Genomic DNA, 20,483 nt, shown 5'->3' with positions numbered 1-20,483 from the left:
ATTTTTTATGAAAAAGACTGTTAGTATTTTTCTTATTTATTTATGAGTAATCTAGATTCAATATAGATAGATATCGGTGGTACAATAAATTTTCTAGGTATATTTCCATAGCGTGATGTTTACATAAATATAGACAAAATTATCTAATATATTTAGCGATTGCTCTAAAGTTTAATTCACACGATTGCGCTTAAATATTGTGAAGCAACTAACATGAAGTAAATATTTAAAATAAAAAACAAGTAGCGCTGTGTCGACTCTGAGAGCTCGAAATGTAGGTGACAAATATATATTGTTAATTATAACGTTTGATAATGTTTTTGTTTACGAATGTTAGGTATTTGGTAAATCAACCAACTTCGAAAAGGAGGAGGTTATCAACTTGTTTTGTTTTTGTATGTGTTATATTTGATTCGATAATTAAACCTCTGAATGAACCTATTTTCATGATACACGGAAGTATCTATTTTACGATTGATAAGGCGTATTTCCGCGTTGATATCAATATATATGAAATTATCATATATATCGGTTCTTTTTTTAAATGTTTAAACAATAAAATTAATTTTCGTCCTTATATATTATGACTTTTTAAAATTCCAAAAATGTAATTATTAAAGATATTAAGCGATATAAACACTTGAGTTTCATTTGTAATAAAATTAAAATGACAATTGAAGTAGTACGTAGTATGAGTAGAATAATTAAGTACTAACATAGAATTATTTTCTCCTCATGAGATAAGGTAAATAAAACACCGCATAAAACATGAGTTTATGAGGTCATTACTCTAGATCTGGATGGATTTCAGTCGGTAGTAAAGCAAAGGACGTAATGTCTATATTACGTAAGTACGAGTATCTTTAAGTACCCTGTATACGATTTCCTACATAAATCTGAAGTACTTTACCATGAAAAGTAGTAATAACAGAAATATCTATGTGGAAACTCTATTATGGGGGTCAATTGTAGGTATTGGTTTATTTAAAAATGTTTAATATTTTTTACGAATTTGTTATTAAAAAAGTTTCAATCTGTATCACGGCTTGATTTAATTAGATAAACTGTAAATCTTCACTTTTTAAAGTTGGCTTACTCACGTGCATGTTTTTAAAAATACTATCAATCAATGCCATAGTTCGCATCTCTATATTAAACTGTAACTGTTATGGAAAATATATAGCATATATTTTAAACAACACGTCTAACTTTAAACTATAGGTACATATTTGTTATCGCAAATTTCCTTTTTATTATCATTTACGAATATAAAAGCAGTAAAATGTTCACATACGTGTAAATCCATAAATCGCTAAATAAGGTTAGTAAGTGGGAATGTCACGTATTTTCCTCCTTAGAAAAATTATCCATTGTGTTAATTTAGGACATTATCCATCTGTTTACCAAATTTCATTCAAAATTATGCTAGTAGTAGAAGTAGGATGTGAAGATATTTCGTAAGAAGTAAACATGAAATGGTGACCCCGTTTGCGCTATCGGTATACACTGGCGTGGTACCAGTGAAGAATGATAGGTGAAGATGAAGTAGATGAGTCCGTAGAGAGAGTAGGTTCATCGTGACAAATTTAACGATTATTAACCAAACTTCATTAATACGTCAAAATTAATTCGTTGAGGTCGATCTGATGGGGCATATTGCTAGCAAGGGTGTTCCGACTCCACTACTAACAGTCTTTTTTCCTCCAAGTTATGGAGATTATAATGTATTTTTATCGTACTATATGAAACGTTTGTAAGATTAGTAGTTTTGGTATTCGGTTCTCTCTGTCTACTCCATGGGAATGAAGACATAAGTGATCTCTTGCAATGTATCATTGTTTACTTAACGCTATTCCAATCGTTTATTAATTTTATTCGCTTTATCTATTCGAATTGATTATCACTTAATTTATGACCATACATTACCTTTAAAACACCATTAAGTGACAATGAATCCTCAGTATCAAAGTTCATATTACGAGTACAGTGATTTTTACCATTATGCTGTAAAAATCACTATACTATTTGTAGGTAATGTATTTTTTTGTTATTTCTCAAATTTTTGTTAAGTAATATATACGCATATTTTTTTTATCAAAAATAGACATTAAAAATTAATACCGTCAAATAATAATCTACAATAATACATAATATATTAACACAAAAATATTTTTATTTAAGTAAATTATTTATATTTTATTTGTATGAACTTTGATGGCTTATATTTCTTCAGATTTAGTATCGCTTAATGGTATTTTAATCGGTAATCTATGATTACAAATTAAGCAATAATAAATTCGAATTGATAGAGCGAATAAAATTAATAATGTTTTTTTTGTCTGTGTATTAATGTTAAAAAAAAAAAACTGTTTTAGATAAAAAAATGCCGTTTTTGTTTAATAATTACTAGCGACCCGCCTCGGCTTCGCACGGGTGCACATTACATTAGAAACCTCAAAAATTATTAGTGTTTCTCTACTATATTATGCACGTATTAAATTATAAAAAAACAGCATCAAAATCAGTTGCGTACTTTTAAAGCTAATCTAAGCATACATAGAAACAGACAGACAAGAAGCGACTTTGTTTTATACTATATAGTGACGATAATGCCAAATAAGCAGCTACACGATATAATAAATCTTCACTTTATTTGGTTAAACAGGAAAACTAGTACTGAAAATACCATGGAAAAATCTCTACGGTGCGTCAGTGGAAGCAACTGTGGACCGCCTGTTTCTTATCGTGAATCCCACCGCTGAAGTCAAATATGATCCGGAGAAGGAGGAGAAAATGGCGCTAGCCTCCAAACAGGCTGAACTCGCCAGGGTTGAGGAGGCTAAAAAAAAGGAGGCAGAGAAAGGTTGGTGTTTCCTTATCATGCTACTTACAATTTTTATACTAGTATTGTATTTTTTTTATGGACGACAATGGAATGGTAACTCCGCCTGCGCTTTCAGTATATTCTAGCGGGATCCCGCTATAATATACTGACCGTAACCGTAATTTACTAAAATAAGAATGTTCTACCTGTTAATTGTTTACAAAATCCGTTCAGCCGTTTAAGCATGGTTGTATAACAATATTTTTTTAAAATGTTAGTAGAACTAGTTGACCCTCACGGCTTTGTTCATGTGTATAAGAACAAAAATATCTTTTGTGTTGATCTAGGATTGTGGTCTATCAATGTATTAAAATCAATTAATTTGATTAAACTATATTTGATTTTTAAGCAATTTGACAATGTGTTCCGTACGCGCAAACCGCACTTCTAATTGCTTATAATAATATTAACGTTGCGCAGATCAAAATAAACTCGACGAGACGTTTGTGGAGAAGTTAGTAACACAGATCATCAAGAATGTACAGTTAAAAATAACAGACATACACATACGCTACGAGGATAGCATAACAAACCCAAAGGCGCCGTTCTCCTTCGGTATAACACTGCACAATCTCTCCGTCCATACAACAGATGAAAATTGGAAGCAGGCCGTTATACAAGAAGCTGTGACCAAAATTTTCAAGGTAGGTTTTTTATGACCCACCTAATTGCAAGTGGTAACTGACGCCTAAAGACATAAATAGCACCTAAATCTCACTGAATACAACTGATGCCCATAATACCATTCATACGTTGCCATCTTTGAGGATTAAGGAGTAATGCCTTTCAAATCAAAACACAAATATGCAAGCATAGCTGCTTCATGGCCAATGACTTTAAACTCTCCCTCAATATGATACATACATAATAATAATCACAACAACGTCAATTTAATTACAATCAAGTGGTATATACTTGTGATACAGATTGACACATGAGCTCCCTGCCGAGGTTTTCCCAAGAGACTACAGCAAAAGGGTGGTAAAAAGGCTTCTTCAGGGTTGGCAACGCGCGCTTAATAATACCTCCGGTATTGCAGGCGTTAATAGGCTACGGTAACCGCTTACCATCAGGTGGGCCGTATGCTTGTTTGCCACCTCAGTGGTATAAAAAAAACACAATTACTAGACTTTACAATTTATAATTTTATATTAAAACTTTAAATTCTTTATTTAGTCATTAGTCATTAATAGTACGCGCGGTCATATGAGGGTTTTAACTGCATTATTTTGTTAAATAACAGAGGTTTATCCGTGTTCTAAATATTAACTATATAATATAATTCTTTTTTCTCTTAGCGTTCCAAGCTCTAATAGGTGAAAATCACCTATTAGAGCTTGGAACAGAATATGAATATAATATCCTTTGATTTCTTCTCATAAACATTGCAAGCCTATACTACATAAAATATTATTTATATATTTTATCAACGTTCCACAATTTATTAAGTCAATCTCATTTATCAATTTATTACCTCTCCGTGGATGCTGTCGGTTTAATGTTGTTTATATAATTTTTAGTGTAAAAGTTATCGCAATACTATGTTTAATTAAAATCAATCCCTGATTACCACGCTATATGTGTTCAACTGAACAGAGATTAATGGCATATAAACGTCCTCTACAAACATTATTTCCCAGATAAAGAATTGCAACCACAACGATGGGTATAATTCATATAATGGTTAACCACTATATACCTTTATAATCAGTTACAAAATATAGAAAATTAAAGCACAAGTCTTTGTACGCAACTTAGAATGACAAATAAACTGACGGTCCACTTGATAAGTGGTAACCGTCGCCTATAGACATGGATAGCGCCATGGACATAACATGATTGTTCGATGCATATGCATTACTTAGAAGATTAGTAGATTAATAAAAACTTCACAAACGTTATATAACTATTATTGTTTTCTACTAGTTTTCCATATTAACTTTGCACGGAGTACTAATTAACCTAAATTTTTTACTTATGATTTTTCAAATATTTTCTTTCGTACAAACCTTGTCCTCACAATTATATAATTAAAAAAAATTGCTAAATAGATGCAGTCGTTCGAAAGTGAAGCACTTACATATATTCGGCAGTTGTTTTTTTTTTTCATTTTTTTCATAACATATGTAACGAAATTTTTAATTAGCTCTTGTATTATTGTAATCTATTTCCTTATTATATCGACAGGTTTAGTACTTTTCCTGTTATTTTAATATACCCAAACATATTTTACAAACCTGAAAATTTAGCACTTATACAACAAAATAAAAAACAAACTTACTCTATGCATTACATTAATTAGATTTTTTTTTATATAAGAACCATATGTAAATGAATATTTAATTCATTGATTTGTCATAAATAATTATTTATTTCCAGATCTTGAATTTGGAAGGATTAGCAATATATTGGAATCCTGCAACAGAATTATATTCAAAATGTCCCACACAAGAAATCAAAACCAGATTGGAGAAAGAGATAGCAACAAAAACATCTCAACCTTCATTTTACAAATATGGTAAGATAATTTTTTTTTTAATTTTTTTCTATGACTAATTTATTTTACTGAATAACTAACGGTTTTACGTATCTTTTGAAACGTAACGCAAGTAATTTAAACATATCAACATTCATTCCTGAATATAGGTCTCATAAAATTTCACTAAGTACAGTCTTGAGCCATCTGTATCTATTGACGCTTTGCCATAATTTTTGAGGGTATTAATGTCCATCCATGTTCTTAATGCTTTAATGTTTTTAATTTTATAGACCTTTCCAGGATTACGCCGATAAGTTAGGTCTTAAGAGAGCAGCATCCGTCTAACTCCTTACAATATTTTTGAGAGATTTTTATTGTTAGAATTTAATTTTGGATTTACTGTTTAGTTAAGCTTTGTGCCGACTGAGATACCACTATCCTACTTGTGCACTAATCATTACATATCAATGTACTAATTGCTTGTTTACTTTTAGCGTTGGGTCCAATAAATGCTACAGCAAAACTAAAATTAAATCCGAAACCAGAGGGTGACACTCCTAAATTTAGTATACCAAAGGTGATACTAACATTACATATGGAACAACTCTCAGTCAGTCTCAATAAGGCACAATACAGAGATATGATGTTGCTCGCAGATTCTATGGACAGGATGAGTAAAGGCGCACCCTATAGGTATGTGAAACTACTTGTTAATTGAACAAATTGATTGACTAAAATGACTTAAACTCCGTTATAGTATATTTGCATAGGCCAGCTGAGGTCAAGTAACAATGGATAGATGGAAAATCTTGAATTGCTACCTAAGAATGAACGTTCATTTTGTTAAAGTAGGTCAAATGTATTTGATTTTTGTTTACTGTACTAATGAAATGTTAACTATCGTACGTTTTAACTAAACAAAAGATTTCTGTACCTTGAAACTTTGTCTGTAGACAAAGTTGTTACTTGTTTAAACAGTTGAAGATTGTTCGATTATTTGCAAAGTTAATGCTGTAATAAATATTGAGTACTATATCTATATTGATTTACTTATGGTATTTGTGTTTGTTATATGAATGTAAAAGAAGCATCGATAGTATGTCGGGTTAAGGCCAAATGATTTTTTTAAAGTATCGTCATCTTTCTACCCTTATCCCAATCATTTGGGGTCGGCGTAATATGATTTTATCCATATTACAAAAAGATTTGGTAAAAGAGTATGATTTTTAATAATATTATTCTAAATAAAATTATGTTGGAATATATATTTGATAAAAAAATGAAAGATATTTGCGTAAATCGTATTTATTTAAGATTAGAAATAATTCATATTTAAGTAAACTGTGATCTGTTGCCCCTCAACATTCAGAAATCATAGGAACAGTGAGGTCGCTCCGTCAGGCCTGTAAAGATCTTGGGAAGCTTTGATGCTTCTGGGCGAAGCTTGGTTGGTTGTATTAGCCACGACTGATAACTAGGTTTCAGGGGTACCAAAATGGACCAAATTCAAGTGGGTAAGAGGGAGAGATAATGTGAAGTATTGACCTGTATGATATTGAATTATAAACTACGTTTCTGTATACATACTCCATAAAGTTTAACATCTCTTACAGAAAGTACCGCCCAGACTTAAAACTTTACAAAGGTCACTACAAACAATGGTGGCATTTTGCTTACCAATGTATATTAGAAGAGGAAGTGCGCAGGCGCCGAAGAAATTGGGACTGGACGCACATGTTGAGTCATAGAAATCTATGCAAAAACTACGCATCGGCCTATCAAAGCAAATTGAGCAATAAAGGAAAAGTCAGCACTGATCAGCAAGCCATATTAGATGAAGCTGAGAAGAAACTGGATTTGTTCAACCTCGTCGTCATTAGGCAGAAGATTGAAATGGAGGTAGGTATTTATTAATTTTTAATATTAACCTTTTTATCTATAAAAACTAAAACCTAATAATCCATTTGAACTATAAATGTATTTTATCACTTTCTTTACATACCGTAAGATTTCTTTACATAGTGTATATTAATATATGGGCGATATATATATATTATACATTATTATATTAATATTACCACTACCACTTTTAATGAGGCCTGGATGACCCTCTATATTAAAAGTATTTTGTCTTGTTTACTGTTTTTATTTTTATAATAAAATTAAATAAAAAAAATGTAATTACAATCGCATTGCTTTAAGTCACGGTAGTTTATTTTAAATATTTGAAAAAAGTTATGTAACAATTGTAAGCTTCATTTTTCAGTTCGTATTTTTTTAAATTATTTATATTCAGTATAAAGATCAAGTTCAATCAAACAAGCATAACAAAAACCATAGAGATTTGTCTGGGATGTCCTACATTCTGCTTACTAAAAATGCATGCACTGTTATTATTTGTTTGAATTATTTGTCGCCAAGTTGAGAAAAAAAATTCTACTTTCTCCATTCTCTTCGTTTTTACATGGTATTATGATTTCTTTTTCCCAATAGGTCGAAAGGCTTGGTAAACTTGAAGCAGAAGCTAAGAAATCCCGTGGCTGGTTTGGCGGCTGGTGGTCCAGTGCAAGCTCGAAGGACGATGAGCATGCTGAGGGAACCGCTATAAGTAATTACGATCCTTACGTATTTATTAATGTAATAAAATATGTATTTATGTTGATGGTAGAAAGTATTTATCATTCCTTAGATATAATTTATTATTATTGAGACATGTATTGATATATATTGTATTCAGATGTATTAATAATATTTATTGTAGCTATGATTGGTTAATTTATGATTGGTTTGGAAAATCAGCTGCAATTATGTACATATATGTTATATATGTACATACATAATTATTCTATATGTGATTACTTTCTGCATAGTTGTGTATGAAAATATATAACTGGTTGTTCAATAATTAACTGATTTGCGATTGGTTTATACATAAAGTCGTGTATAAACAATGGAGCTGTATAATAAAGTATATATTTCACGTCCCGTTTCCCGTCTGTTGTATGTGGTATATTGGGCAACACTAGCTCATTGCCAGATAACAAAAAAAAAGTACACGGGTAACGAAATCAACAGTATTTTTTTAAGTACTTATATTGTTTGTATATATATTAATTGGACTATTTCTTTGACTCTAATTAGCCAATTAGAGGTTACACTGGTGAGTGTATAAACTGATTTTTAAATTATTTCTATTAACAGTGAAACAGTTCGAAAAAGCCATGACACCAGACGAGAAAGAGAAGCTGTTCCGTGCCATAGACTACCAGGAGAACACCGCTCCCCTACACTTGCCGGTCGAGTATGTTGCCGTCGTGGGACATTTCCGCCTCGATCGGCTTCAGGTAGCCGTGAACGATGACGTTGAAGTGCTCAAAGCCTGCGTGGACAATGTTGAAGTTGACCTTAACCAAAGACCAAGTGCTAATGCGCTGAGGTATGTTTTTATATGAACATAATCTTTATTTAACTTAAATCCGTGTCACAATGTTTGTTCACGCTAATTGACGAAACCGTTCAACGGGGGGCAGGGGGAGGCGGTAATGGGGACTAGCGGCCACATTGCACCCTATTAGGTCGACCCGTATGGGGTTTCTCCCGTAAACCATCGTGGTTAATGAAATCGTCACTGTGGGCCAACTGACCTGCTTTCATCGTCACCTATTGTCTCTCACTGCTATTATCGCATCGCCGCCGTATACAGATGGCGCATGCGGGGTTACAATTTCGTTCAACCAATTCTAATGAAATATTCTAAATGTATATTGTTTGGTTCAAATTCAGATATATGATAGTTTTCCCGATAAGAAAAAAAAGGATCCAATAGGTAGCAGTAGGGGGTATAACAACAGCTAGTAAAATCATAAATTACAGGAGACAGCTCTCTTGACTGGTCTGGGATCCCAAGATCCAATCTCAGCATACCTCAAAATTGACGTTGGTATTATTGACTGAACAGCAGGAGGACCTGTCCAATAGATGGGATTCTTCGAGGGCAGACCCTTCCCTCCTTGTTCACCTGATGACCATGTTTTAGAGGCGCAATCACAAAATTTTGGCTAAGGCATCAGATTAAGGCCTTGTGTATTAATATTGCTTATTATGCGCGATTGACGCCACCGAATAGGTATTAAGAGCATAGACACAACAGGCCAGTTTGTAGTCACGTGACCTAAACCAGTAATTTTTTAAAACTTTGTAATAAGTCCTCTGATCATTATACATTAATTATTTGTTACAATTACAGGGTGGACGTGCAAATGCAAGCATTTAGCGTGACCGGAGTGAAACAAGATGAATTTATTCCACAACTTGTAACTTCTAAAGAAGTTACGAAGGACGTAAATCTTTTGAATGTCGTCTTTGAGACTAAACCTTTAGGTGAGCATAAGCTTCTTTCTTGATTATTCACAACAAAATATATGTCACGTTTATTTTTAAATTTTATATTATAAAATTTGATTTTTTTATTGGTATCAAAAATGTCTAATAGTACTTCTATTAGACATTTTTATGGGATTAAGTCACATTCTGGTTAACCAGTTCTATTATTTTAAACTTTTACAATTCCTTAGAGTCTATAGCATGGGGTTCTTCAAAAAGGACGTATTAAGGTTTCTTAAGGGTCGGCAACGTGCATATGTCTTGTCTTACAGGCGTCCATAGGCTACGGTAACTCCATTTACCATCAGTCGGGCCGTATCCTTATTTGACACTATAGTAGTATATAAAAATACATTTTATAAACGGTCCATAATATATATGTGACACTTTGTATACCAACTTATGCGGGCAATGTCGCGAGATACAGCCGGTAGTAGATAGATGCCAGAGGGAGATTTTGTGCAAAAGTCGTTTGCTTGGGTACCTCTGTCTCATTCGTGTTTTTACCGAGAAGCAGTTGTTTTTGCGTAGCTGTGTTATGGTTTGAAGGGTGAGATATGGCACTGAATTTACAGGGTACAGAGGAATAACAACTGAGTCCTCAGGAATGGTAACGCATGGGAGGGGGGTGGGGCTATCATGAACGTAACAATATAGTCTGTTATATCCATGGTACTGCTTATATCTATAGGCGACAGTTACCACTTTTCATCAGGCCGTCAGCTTGTTTGCCATTCTAAGTTGCATAAAAAAATCCTTATTTTGTGTTTTTCAGACGGCACTTGCGACCAAAGAGTGAAAGTGTCTGCGCGTCCGCTTCAAATTGTATACGACGCGCAAACGGTGATAGAGATTGTTAACGTATTCAAACCGCCAAGCGAATCTACGGCTTTAACTACGTAAGTAAATCCTACTGTCCCACTAATATGTAGTATGAGCGAGGAACTATGTAAAAATATTGTTTGATTTATTGTGCTTAATCATTCCTAAACAGCTGAATAATTTTATATTAAAAACAATAAATTTTAAATTAGCATACATTAATACTTTCGTCTTTATGGAAGTAATGCCGTGGGTAGTGTTGTATTCAAAGGCATAATTTATGCTAAACCAATACATTGATTGCGTTTAATTGTATATATTTTCGTCTATACATTTCTAATAAATTTTTAATTGTTCTGTATTTATAATATATTTCTTTATTTCTAAAAAGTTTCATATGGATACTAAAGTATGGGGGTTCTTCAAAAAGAATGTATTAATTTTTTTTCTGGGTCGATAACGTGCACGTGACGCCCCTAGTGTTCCAGGTGTCCATACATATAGTGATTGTTTACCACCAGATAGAATATATGCTTGTTTGACACCTTTGTGGTATAATATATATATATATATATATATATATATATATATATATATATATATATATATATATATATATATATATATATATTGTATTATATAAGAATTTTTCTTAATCATTTTCTAGTTTACAAGCTGCTGCCGAGAATAAACTGTCCGATTTGAAAGAGAAATCGGCATTAGGCATGCAGTATGCTGTTCATCATCACACATTTATTGATTTGGATATTGATATTGCTGCATCTTACATCATTGTGCCTCAAACTGGAAAGTACAAAGGGTCAGTATAAAAGTGATAATATTTAATAAGATTATAGATGGAACTTCATAATATTTGTTAATCATGAGATTATATAGTTATTCTCATATATATGTGTACTATGCATAACTACATATTCATTGCCACGGAAATGAGTTAATATGAACAAAACATTTGACGTTTTTCGTGTGATGTAAATTTTTTTTTAATTTTTATGTAACTTAGAATGGCAAATAATCTGACGGCCCACCTGATGGAAAGTGAAAACCGTCGACTATAGACATGAGCAGTACCATGGACATAACAGACTATACTGTTTCGCCCATAATACCCTCCATGCGTTGTCATTCTTGAGGACTCCAGTGTTATTACTCTGTACCCTGTAAATTCAGTGTCATATTCCACGGTAGAAACACAAATGGGACAGAGGTGCCCAAGTAAATGACTTTTGTACAAAGTCATTATCACTTATCTTAAGGGCTTCGGTAGTCGTGAGTTAACGTTGAATGGCCATTTTATGGTCAGTGATCGTAAACCTATTGTTTTATCCGAGAGTTGCTATAAAATTAAAAGTGCCGAATTTCCGATATAATTTTCCGTATATTTTTTACGCCATATTTTACCAGACAATATTTTTTTATTTCTACATTATAGCAAAGACATATTACAGATACTGCCTTAACATACCGCCCGCCATGGACACGCTGACGTGTCCATACCATTGAACTGACTACAAATTCACATAAAAAACCACAAATACATATCTAACTAATACCAACTCCATACATATTCAACCGAATTTAACATAAGACCCAAATTCTTATAACTTAAAAATATGTAATACAAATCTTTTAAAAATATTTTTATTTAGACTTCTACCGATATTTTGGTATCCCACAGTAGATTTCTGTTGTACTTTTTTTTTAAACTACTTTTAGAAATTTTGTACCATTATAGTAGATATAAAATTCTGCGCCATATCTACTTTAATCTACTTTATATTATATCTACTTTAAATTAACCATGTTATTTTTCAGTTTCCGATATCTCTTTATTAATATTTCCGCTATATTACTGTTTTATAATTTTCCTTAGTAAGTTATTTTTATATTATTTTTGTACATGTACATCTACAATTTCTATCACTATACATATGTTTATTAATACATTTTATTTTCCTTTTGTAGCATGTATCGTATTTGAGATTTGTCTCAGAAATATTTTTATGTTCTCTTATACTGTCGTGATAAGGTACGTTTACCCTATATCCTTTATTTTTCTTTTTAGTCCATTTTCCTTTTTCTAAATTCACTTGTTTCGAATATATCTTTTTATCTTTAACTTCATTATACTCTTCTTTATATTTTTCATATTTTTTATTTAATTTTAGTTCGGATCCGTTATATATTTTTTCAGGTTGGTTACCGGTGTTTTTATTATAATATGCTCTAAGTCCTCTAATATGCCTTTCATAGTCGTAAGGTGGATTTATTGCCGAAAACAATTGTTCAAGTGAATCGTCTTCGAACTCCGATTTATTATACGTATTAATACAAGCGTGCATTGCTGTCAAATATGAAGGTTGTGAATTAAATGAATTTGTAACACCCGATATTATCCAACCAAATACAGTTGCTTGAGCTATTAAAGAACCTTGCACACTTTTCCTCAAGCCTTCCTTTATAATCTTACTGTAAACGTTAGCACCTAATAAAATATCCACTTTGTTAGGGATGTAATATTGTGGATCTGCTAAATCTGAGTTGTCTATGTCAACCCACTTCTCAACAGTTGCATGTGTGATTGGAAGAATGGCAGTTATAGATTTCAAAACGTAAGCTGTAACATTTATCTCAAAACTAGAATCGATTATGGACTGTATCTTTAAATGAACCACTGATTTTGATGTAGTATTCCTTTCTCCTCCGACTCCATGTATAATGCTATTTGTCGGAGTACTTTTTAAACTAAGAAGCTGAACCGCAGCTTCAGTTATAAAACAGGCCTCCGAGCCTTGATCTATTAATGCTCTTATGATCCGATGTCTCCCATTTTCCGACTCAGCCTTTACCAGGGCTGTCGTTAATAATGTAGTTTTATCTGATCCTCCTGTCGAAAAGCAAGACAAAATTGGTGTAGAATGACATTCCGTTTGCAATTCCGATTTAGATCCTGTTGATGTCTCTATTTTAGGCGACTTATTATTATAAATCTGTTGATTCGACTCCGACTCATCACCGTTATCGCCAAATTGAGACGTAGGTACCGTGTTTTTCCGTGGATGCAATAAAGAATGATGACGTCCCTTGCAAATACGACATCTAATAGTGTTATTACAATGTTTAGCAATATGATTGGAATATAAACAAATAAAGCATATATTATTTTTCTGAACGAAATCGCGTCGAGCATCAATACCAATAACCGAAAACTTTTTACAGAAACCCATTGTGTGAGAACCGCAACAATATTGACAACTAAATGATATGTTCTTCCGTTCATCAATTATATCAACATTAGCCGTATGACATTTTATTGATTTATTAACCTTAGATTCCAGAAACTCCAATGCCCTAAATCTATTAGTGAGAAATTCCTTAAACTGATCAAATGTTGGTAAACTGTCTGAATGAATACTGTTAGCAATATTAAATTCCCATTGCCTTTTAGTTTCTGGATCTAATTTTAATGAAATAATATGAATAACAATGATGTCCCAATTTGTAACATCAATGCCTAAACTTAACAACGCTTCTAAACATTCAGTAGTTGTGTCGATTATATCTCTAATACCAGCTGCAGATTCGACACTACAATTTCTTTGATTAAGTAACCTTTTAAGAATACTATGTGATAAATATTTTTTATTATTGTACCGTTCCTCTAAAAGTGACCAACATCTATTATAATTAACATCTGCAATTGGTATATGTCGCAATAATTGCTCGGCTTCCCCGGCCAAATATCCCTTCAAATAATGAAGTTTTTGTACATTGTCTAAATTCTCATTAAAATGTACTAATGATAGAAACAAATCTCTAAATGTGGACCATTCTAAGTAATTTCCACTAAAAATTGGAATATTTATACTGGGCAACCGAACCTGAGATGACTTTGTACTACTCTCCGTTACATTTGTTTCTACTTTCTTATCAAATGTATTTAAAATTTGTTTTAATTCACTTTTATATTCTAAATATAGCTCTTCCGTCTTATCATAAACCTCTTCAGTTACATAACCTGAATTATTTAATTTACCTAAGTCACTACAACGCATAAGGTCCCTGTGACCAGAAAAGAATTCAACCCATAATGACTCTACTATCTCGAGTCGTATTTCGATATATTCCTTAGTGAGTCTATCCTTAGGACTCTTTTTAAAATTTGATTTATTTTTATTTATCCTTGAATGTAAATCGTATTGAAATTTAATAATAGAATCCATATTCGTTAATGTTAAAGAAAGTTAGTTCTATTCTAGTAGCAGAACAATAAAAACAAAACATAAAACAATAAAATTTGATAACTACAAACAAAAAGTTCTCATTGTCTAATAATAATTACATTATTATGCAACCTACATAAAATTATGATACGTACAATTTTAAATTTCGAACGCAACGACAACTCTCGGTCAAAGAAAAATCAAACTTTAATTATAATACAACAAAATTCAAATGTTCATGGAATTATTATACCACTAAATTTGAAAGTTCGTAAAATTAATCGATAATTTTAACAAGAAATGTTTATCTTCTTTCCTCAATATGTAAAATCTTCTATGAATTCACTACTTTGATGTTATTCTTCTATGAATTCACTATTATTTAACATTATTTATCCACGTCAAAATATAAAATATTTATAATGTACTCACAAACTGAGCGCACACAACTCACTCCGAAAGCATATTATTAATTTGCCGTAAATTTTATTGATATTCCGTGCACCATCCTGATGACCACTGATGCTCCGTGTCTCCGTGTCGTCAACCTCGAACTGGATACCGCTCGTACGTCAATCCTCCAGGAATTACTACCTGATTTATCTACTGTTACTACGTCGAACCTTGACGCCTTGCAAATGTAGATGATAGACAATGACCGCTGCCAATTATGACGTCGAGAGATAGCTAATATTACCAATAACTATCTGAAAACCTGAAAATTCTTCACTAATCCGATCCGACCCGTAAGGACCAATGTATTTTCCGAGAGTTGCTATAAAATTAAAAATGCCGAATTTCCGATATAATTTTCCGTATATTTTTTACGCCATATTTTACCAGACAATATTTTTTTATTTCTACATTATAGCAAAGACATATTACAGATACTGCCTTAACACCTATTCTCATTTGAAGTTGTATCAAAATATTCTATACAGAGGTGAACCGTGCGTGGCGGTAAAGTTGGGTGCCATCAGCGTGAAGTCAGCCGGCCGCGGGGAGCAGCTCGATGTTCACCGGCTGCATCGCGAGGGGCTCACCGACGACGACATCCTGCGGGAGATCGCGCACCACAGCTACGACAAGATGGCGCTCCGTCTCACCGAGATGCAGGTACATATGATGCAATATATTTTTCGTACGTCTAGTGTGATCCTTTGATTACTCCAAAGACACAAATATCATACATATATGTAATAATCTATATATGGGCAGATTATTTATTTAAACATTTGTAATTTTGTAATTGTAAAATCTTTATTGTACATACATTACATTGGACACATTAAAAATATTTAAATATATTATTAAGATCTTACGACTGTAACCTTTGAGAATCTGATAGAAACCTAGAATGTTCTAGAGTAAAAACTGTACAGTTAAAGATAAAAATATCTAGTTGAAATTAAACATACTGTTCCATAATATATATACACATACATAAATACATTCGCATAAATGCCAATTACTACAACTAGAAACTACTAGTTACTACAAACCAATTACAATTATTGCCTAGTAAAATTATTTTTAAGAATATGCGTGCTAATCTTCTTTTTCATATGTCAGGTTGTAATAGCATCAGCAAATGAGGACTGGCAATCGGCAATAGCTTCAAACGAAGCGACCCCACTGCATTTACTTCAGCCAACCAACTTAGTTATACAAATTCACAAATGTTTAATAACTGACGATCCCCGTTTGCCTAAGATAAAGATTAGAGGAGAACTCGAGAAGATAGCTATTAGTGCATCAGAAGATAGGTAAGCTACTGTTTATATGATTATTATCTTTATGCACGACAAGTTGATTCCCCAGTTTCGCACAGTTTTATTTTAAATACAGTCTATGTAGGTTACTTGCTGATAATTTAGCTTCCTATAGGTGATTCCTTTTAAATCGGTTAAGTATTTATTTGAGTTTATCCATTACAAACAACAAATCAAATATTTGCTCATTATAATATTAATGTAGTTCATTTGATGGCCAGAGTGATACTTTCTATTTTTTTTTTTTATTTATACTTTATTGTACACAATAATAATACATACGTAAATATGACAGTGGGAAGCAAATGTACAAAGACGAGCTCAATCTTGCATAAGATCTCTTTCAGGAAACTCAAAGAGGCAAAAAGCATCAATGTTAGCGGGAAGAGCGGTGTATTTAATTGTTCCAGTAATTTTGTATCATCTGTTACTACGGCCAACTTATTAGTTGGTCTTTTTGAAATATGTAATGAATATTGCAGTGAAGTTACTGGGTATGAATGTATACCATCTTAGCTGTCAGAAATGGCAATATACGAGCACCATCAGATTTTCAATGTATTCTGTAATGTTTATGGTACTATCCACTTGTGTAGGCAATTTCTATCAGCTTCTTTACCATTTCAAATTATAAAAAATCGTTTTAGATATTTTTATTTCCATTATTTTTATTTATAATGATTTTTTTTTTGTATTATTTACAGGTTACTGACGTTATGTGAAATATTAGTAAGCATGCCCCTTCCTAAATCAGAAGAAGCTATGCAACTGAAGGTATGAGAGCTTTTTTTTAATATGCCTGTATTTTAAGTATTTCTTTATAATTTATTTTACGTTTCCTTTTTCCTTTTTTGCGTCAAGATATTTTCCTACAAATGTGCATATATGATGACGGGTCGCATCATACAGACCCATATAGTAATTGAAGAAGGAGGTAGTGGGGTAAAATTTTATAGCTGTTTTAATTTCACTGTACATTTACGTAGCTGTAGTAGCACTAGTATATGGTAATAGATTTATTTTTGTTAAACAAAGGAATTATTAGTTTTAATATTAGATGAAGGTAGATATAAATCAGTACTCAGACTTAAACTCAAACTTCAAATAAAAATCAAAATTAAAGACTAAAGTATGTATCATCAATGCAATAAAGACTAACGCAAGATGGAAAATACGAGTTTAAAATGCTGTATAATATTTAGTTATAATATTTTCGTAAATATTTTTCGTAACGTAATGTAATTTAAATTTATATTTTTTTTTTAAGTATAAATTGTATCATATACTTAAAAAAAAAAAAATTGTAACTGTTGTCATATGTGATCATGCATCTATTTACTACCATCTGTTTTCATGTATGTTTGAGCAATTTAGTGTTTACAGTCTATTATTTAAATAGATCACGCAATTATATGTATTTCACGTAATCTTTTTTTCCTAAGTAAATGGACATTGCCTTCTTAAACTTTGCTCAAGTCGCAACTCAAAATTTGTACTTTTTTTCATCACAAAAAGTAAGCTATTGTCTATGGAATTAATGTTAGTTTACATTGAAGTTGAAATTGCGGTATCTATTTATTCGGTAAGACCAGTATGTATTTTTTGAGAAACTGTCTTAAAATACGTTTTTAGGTGAAACACATGTCGGCACAGATCTGAGTAATGGTTGCATTAAGCAAATGAACACTGCTTTAATAATTATAATATGTGTTGATTTTTTCTAATGCGGACAAAATAATTATGTATTTTAGCCGAGTGAATCAAAAAGTTCCAGTTTGTCGTTGCTAAGGTACTTGGATCCAGTTGAAAAACAGAAAAGAGATACAGCGCGCTCTAACCAGAGGAAGACTGAGGAACATTCTGTTCAGTTGACTGAAGTTGAAGCATTCTTTATTATGAAAGGTACATAAGAATCTTTATGTTATCATACTAACTGTAGCAAATGTCCAAATTTTTTTCTATCATCTGTACTTAATATTTAATGTTAGATTTAGAATCTTAGACTTTTATTTTTAGAAAGTTAAATGTGTGCTAAATCTATTGTAAAACACTTACCAGAGGGAGACGTTGTACAAAAGTCGCTTGGGTACCTCTGTCCCATTCGCGTTTCTACCGTGAAGCAGTTATGTTTGCATGGCTGTGTTTCGGTCTGAAGGGTGGGATATGGCGTGAATTTACAGGGTACAGAGGAATAACATCTGAGTCCTCAGGAATGGCAACGCATGGGGGGTATCATGGGCGAAACAGTATACTCTGTTATGTCCATGGTACTGCTCATGTCTATAGGCGACGGTTACCACTTTCCATCAGGTGGGCCGTCAGTTTGTTTGCCATTCTAAGATGTATAAAAAAATTGTAAAAAATTAATTTGGTGTATTACAAAATATATCTCAGAAATTTAACTAAAATGGTATAAATTCCACCTCAACGATTTTTACTTTTCTATTAATTAGGCATCTAGATTTTCTAATAATGTTTTCATAAATCTCTCCGTTATTACAGAACTAGTACTTAGCGTCAATCGTAAGACAGTAGAAACGTCCAAAGATTACCAAAAGTTCCTAGTATTCTCTCTCTATCTACTGGAAATTAAGGCGACGCAGAAAACGTTCACTTTAGAAGCAGCCGTCCGCCTTGGTGCTGTACATATGCAACATCATAGGCTCGGACAAAAGGTTATAAATATGGTGGAGACTCCTGGAGAAGAAGAATTTGTTGAGAAGAATAAGAATCAGTATTTGTTTGCAGTCACCTATAGTAATGTAAGTACTTTATTAATTTTTTTTTCGCGTGCAAAATTTTGTGCTACAGTATCTAGTAATTTTGCACTTCAAATCGGACCAAAGCATGCATGCTATCTAGCTGTAACAGTGTAAGTTAATAATATTTATCGTTTTAAATTTTTACAAGATTATTAAATGGAATAATTGCTTTGTATAATAATGCAGTACCGCCTTCGTGATTCAGTGCTCATCCTTAAAGTTGATTGGTAGAGAGTGCTACTATAGCATTAAGTTCGCCTTTTGTACCATATTTTTTATTTTGGTTAATAAAGTTGTTTAAATAAAAATAAATAAATATTTTTGATTACAGGTTGACAAAAAGTGTCCAGAATTTAGAAGTCATTACGGATCAGTGGAGCAGATGATCGAATTAGATTTTACTACATTAAGACTACTTCTACATTTGGAAGGTTTGCAGGAAATTCTAGTCATTGTAAATGAGTACCAGGTATTGAAAAATATTTTTCTTAATTAAACTTTATTTGATTATAATAAGGTACATTTTTGTATATCTTTCTTTTTATTTTTCAGACTCGATTACAAGCTATTCAAAGTACTGTAGACAGAACTGCGAATGCGGGCCCATTAGAAACGATTGTCGAAGATGAAGAATTTTCTGCTGCTAAATCGAAAGGTGATTATTTCACCATGACTTAAGTCGATTATTTTAATCGCTTTCAAAAAAGAAGAAGTTCTCAGTTTGAATTAACTTTGTTGTCTTAATGTTTCAATTTCATATTCATATATTTATATCATGCAAAATGTTTATTTATAGCCAATGTTGCAAAACCGTCGCGTCGTAGGCAAGTGGAAAGCATCCAACTGAAAGTGAATGTTAAGATCGGCTCCATCGAGATCGGTTTCTCTACTGACCGACGCCCGCTGTCCACTGTGATGTTAGAGGGCGCCACTGCCGGCCTCGTATTGAAGAGTTCTTATACTCAAGTAGACTGTGCCATCGCGTCCATCAAAGTGGAAGATCTCAACCCTGTAACCATACATAAAGAGGTAAATGAAATTTTATTACTGCAGAATGAGTTTCGAATTATTTTTATTGTTGCACAAATGTTGTGACAACAATTGTGAGTGTCTCAGTGTGATAGCGTATACATTATG

The 20,483-nt window shown here is 32.4% G+C and overlaps 1 protein-coding gene across 2 annotated transcripts in view; it reads left to right on the top strand.

Moving 5' to 3' along the window:
- LOC113515600 (intermembrane lipid transfer protein Vps13) overlaps window positions 1-20,483 on the top strand; it is a 55,023-nt gene that overhangs the window by 3,226 nt on the left and 31,314 nt on the right. For both annotated transcript variants that reach the window (XM_052893215.1, XM_052893214.1), the window contains exons 3-20: window positions 2,666-2,863; window positions 3,305-3,528; window positions 5,264-5,402; window positions 5,858-6,056; window positions 6,977-7,262; window positions 7,857-7,971; window positions 8,565-8,799; window positions 9,610-9,743; window positions 10,522-10,645; window positions 11,236-11,388; window positions 15,754-15,928; window positions 16,385-16,578; window positions 17,289-17,358; window positions 18,336-18,486; window positions 19,087-19,346; window positions 19,678-19,815; window positions 19,899-20,001; window positions 20,143-20,375. In XM_052893215.1, coding sequence (XP_052749175.1) covers window positions 2,666-2,863; window positions 3,305-3,528; window positions 5,264-5,402; window positions 5,858-6,056; window positions 6,977-7,262; window positions 7,857-7,971; window positions 8,565-8,799; window positions 9,610-9,743; window positions 10,522-10,645; window positions 11,236-11,388; window positions 15,754-15,928; window positions 16,385-16,578; window positions 17,289-17,358; window positions 18,336-18,486; window positions 19,087-19,346; window positions 19,678-19,815; window positions 19,899-20,001; window positions 20,143-20,375 — 3,131 coding nt within the window. The remainder of the gene's footprint in view (window positions 1-2,665; window positions 2,864-3,304; window positions 3,529-5,263; window positions 5,403-5,857; window positions 6,057-6,976; window positions 7,263-7,856; window positions 7,972-8,564; window positions 8,800-9,609; window positions 9,744-10,521; window positions 10,646-11,235; window positions 11,389-15,753; window positions 15,929-16,384; window positions 16,579-17,288; window positions 17,359-18,335; window positions 18,487-19,086; window positions 19,347-19,677; window positions 19,816-19,898; window positions 20,002-20,142; window positions 20,376-20,483) is intronic.

This window comes from Galleria mellonella, unplaced genomic scaffold (genome assembly GCF_026898425.1).
Source record: "Galleria mellonella isolate WM207_F2 unplaced genomic scaffold, CSIRO_AGI_GalMel_v1 utg173, whole genome shotgun sequence".
Taxonomy (NCBI): Eukaryota; Metazoa; Arthropoda; class Insecta; order Lepidoptera; family Pyralidae; genus Galleria; species Galleria mellonella.
The sequence above is the reverse complement of the archived record's forward strand: the minus strand, read 5'-3'. Positions and strand labels throughout refer to the sequence as shown.